At 57.2% G+C, this 2,219-nt stretch overlaps 1 protein-coding gene across 1 annotated transcript in view; it reads right to left on the minus strand.

The window, feature by feature from the left end:
• Positions 1–450: 450 nt before the first annotated feature.
• Positions 451–2,219, minus strand: part of LOC121351775 (sodium/potassium-transporting ATPase subunit beta-2-like) — a gene marked incomplete at its 5' end in the record, with an annotated part of 5,569 nt that continues 3,800 nt past the window's right edge. The window contains 2 exons of the mRNA XM_041464139.1: positions 451–579; positions 1,912–2,010. Of these exons, the coding sequence (XP_041320073.1) occupies positions 451–579; positions 1,912–2,010 (228 nt within the window). The remainder of the gene's footprint in view (positions 580–1,911; positions 2,011–2,219) is intronic.

Consider the following 2,219-nt stretch of genomic DNA (forward strand, 5'->3'; position numbering starts at 1 on the left):
CACCATCCCCGCTGTGGCGGCCATCTTGGATCTTATCCCCTCACCCATGGTGGCCATTTTGTCAGGCGGCCATCTTGGTCCTTATCCCCTCAGGCACAGCAGCCATTTTGTCAGGCGGCCATCTTGGTCCTTATCCCCTCATGCACAGCGGCCATCTTGGTCTTTATCCACGCACCCACGGCAGCCATCTTGGTCCTTTATCCCCACACCCACGGCGGCCATCTTGGCAGGCAGCCATCTTGCCCTCCCCAATATCACCACTCACCCTCCAAACCCCCCAAAAACCCCCCAAACTCCCCCCAAACTCCCCCCGAACCTCCCCAACCCCAAATCTGAGCACAAACCACGAACATTTGGTCCACGAGGGAGGCGGGAGGGGACGAGCCAGGGCCCTACTGCACCGTTTAATAGATTTATCATATAAAAAATATCTATGTACATTTATTATTCTCAGATTAGGAGCATCCCGACGGGGGCGGGGCGGGCGATTAGACCCGAGCGGGGGGCGGCGGCGGCGGGGGAGACGTTGGCCGTGGCGTTGGAGAACTGCACGGCCACCACCGGCTGCGTGTAGTTCACCTGCCGGGGAAAACGGGGGGGCTTAGGGGCTTTGGGGGGGCCGGGGGAGGAAAATATTCTCGTTTTTGGGGGGATTGGGGGATCCCCAAAATCCCAGTTCCCGGGGTGGGTGTACCGGGGATCCCCGAAATGCCGATTCCCGGGGGTTCAGGTGAGAAGGAGATCCTAAAATCGGATTTTTCCAAGGATTGAGGTGTCCAGGGGATCCCAAAATCCCAATTTCCAAGGATTGAGGTGTCCAGGGGATCCCAAAATCCCGATTTCCAAGGATTGAGGTGTCCAGGGGATCCCCAAAATTCCGATTTCCAAGGATTTGGATGTCCAGGATATCCCCAAATTCCCATTTCCCAGGGATGGGTGTACAGGGGATCCCCAAAATCCCAATTTCCAAGGATTTGGATGCCCGGATGATCCCAAAAATCCCATTTCCAGGAATTCAGGTGTACAGGGGATCCCCAAAATCCTGATTTCCAAGGATTTGGATGTCCAGGTGATCCCCAAAATTCCTGTTCCCAAAAATCTCATTTTCAAAGGATTCAGGTATCCAGGGGATCCCCAAAATTCCCGTTCCCAAGGATTTGGATGTCCAGGGGATCCCCAAAATGCCATTCCCAGGAATTCCGGTGTCCAGAAGACCCCAAAAATCTCATTTTCAGGAATTCAGGTGTCTGGGGACTCCCAAATGCCCCCAAAAAAGGATCCAGGTGTGCCCAGGTGGACCCCAAACCTCCAGGAAAAACCCCAAAACCCCTTGGGAGACCCCAAACTTCCCCAAAATCCCCCCAAAACCCCTTGGGGAGACCCCAAACCTTCAGAAAATTCCCCCAAAACCCCTTGGGGAGACCCCAAACTTCCCCAAAATCCCCCCAAAACCCCTTGAGGAGACCCCAAACCTCCAGAAAATTCCCCCAAAACTCCTTGGGGAGACCCCAAACCTCCAGAAATCGCCCCAAACCTCCTTTGGGGAGACCCCAAACCTGCAGGAAATTCCCTCAAAACCCCTTTTGGGGGACCCCAGGCACCCCCGAGCCCCCTCCCAGCAGGATTTCAGGGTCTCCCCCACCCCCCCAGAGGGGTTCCAAATTTTGGGGTCTCCCCATTCCTTCCTGAGGGGATCCCAAACCTCCAGGAAAAAACCCCAAAACTCCTTGGGGGGACCCCAAACCTCCAAGAAAAATCCCAAATTCCCCATTAAAAAAAAACCCCAAAAAACCCCTTTTGGGGGACCCCAGGCGCCCCGGAGCCCCCTCCCAGCGGGATTTCGGGGTGTCCCCCACCCCCCCAGAGGGGTGCCGGGTTTTGGGGTCCCCGGGGGGGTTTTGGGGTGCTCACGTGGACGCGTTTCCCGTAGTAGGGGAAGTACATGAGGTCGATGGTGCCGTTGGGGGGGAAGAGCTGCATGGGGCCCAGCAGGGCCGCGTCCTCCTCGCGCTGGGGGGGGACACGGGGGGTCCCCAAATGTCCCCTGAGGGGGGGGACACCCCGTCCGACCCCCCCCCAAAATCCCCCACTCCGATATCCCCCCCAAACCCAGTGAAACGGCCCCAAAAGAGCCACAGGACCCCAAAAAATGATCCTAAAAACTTTCCTGACCGCCGCCCCCCCCAACAAAAAAGACCCCCCGGGCCCCCCAAAACACC

The sequence above is a fragment of the Pyrgilauda ruficollis genome, unplaced genomic scaffold, assembly GCF_017590135.1.
Source record: "Pyrgilauda ruficollis isolate IOZ18807 unplaced genomic scaffold, ASM1759013v1 scaffold1710, whole genome shotgun sequence".
Classification (NCBI taxonomy): domain Eukaryota; kingdom Metazoa; phylum Chordata; class Aves; order Passeriformes; family Passeridae; genus Pyrgilauda; species Pyrgilauda ruficollis.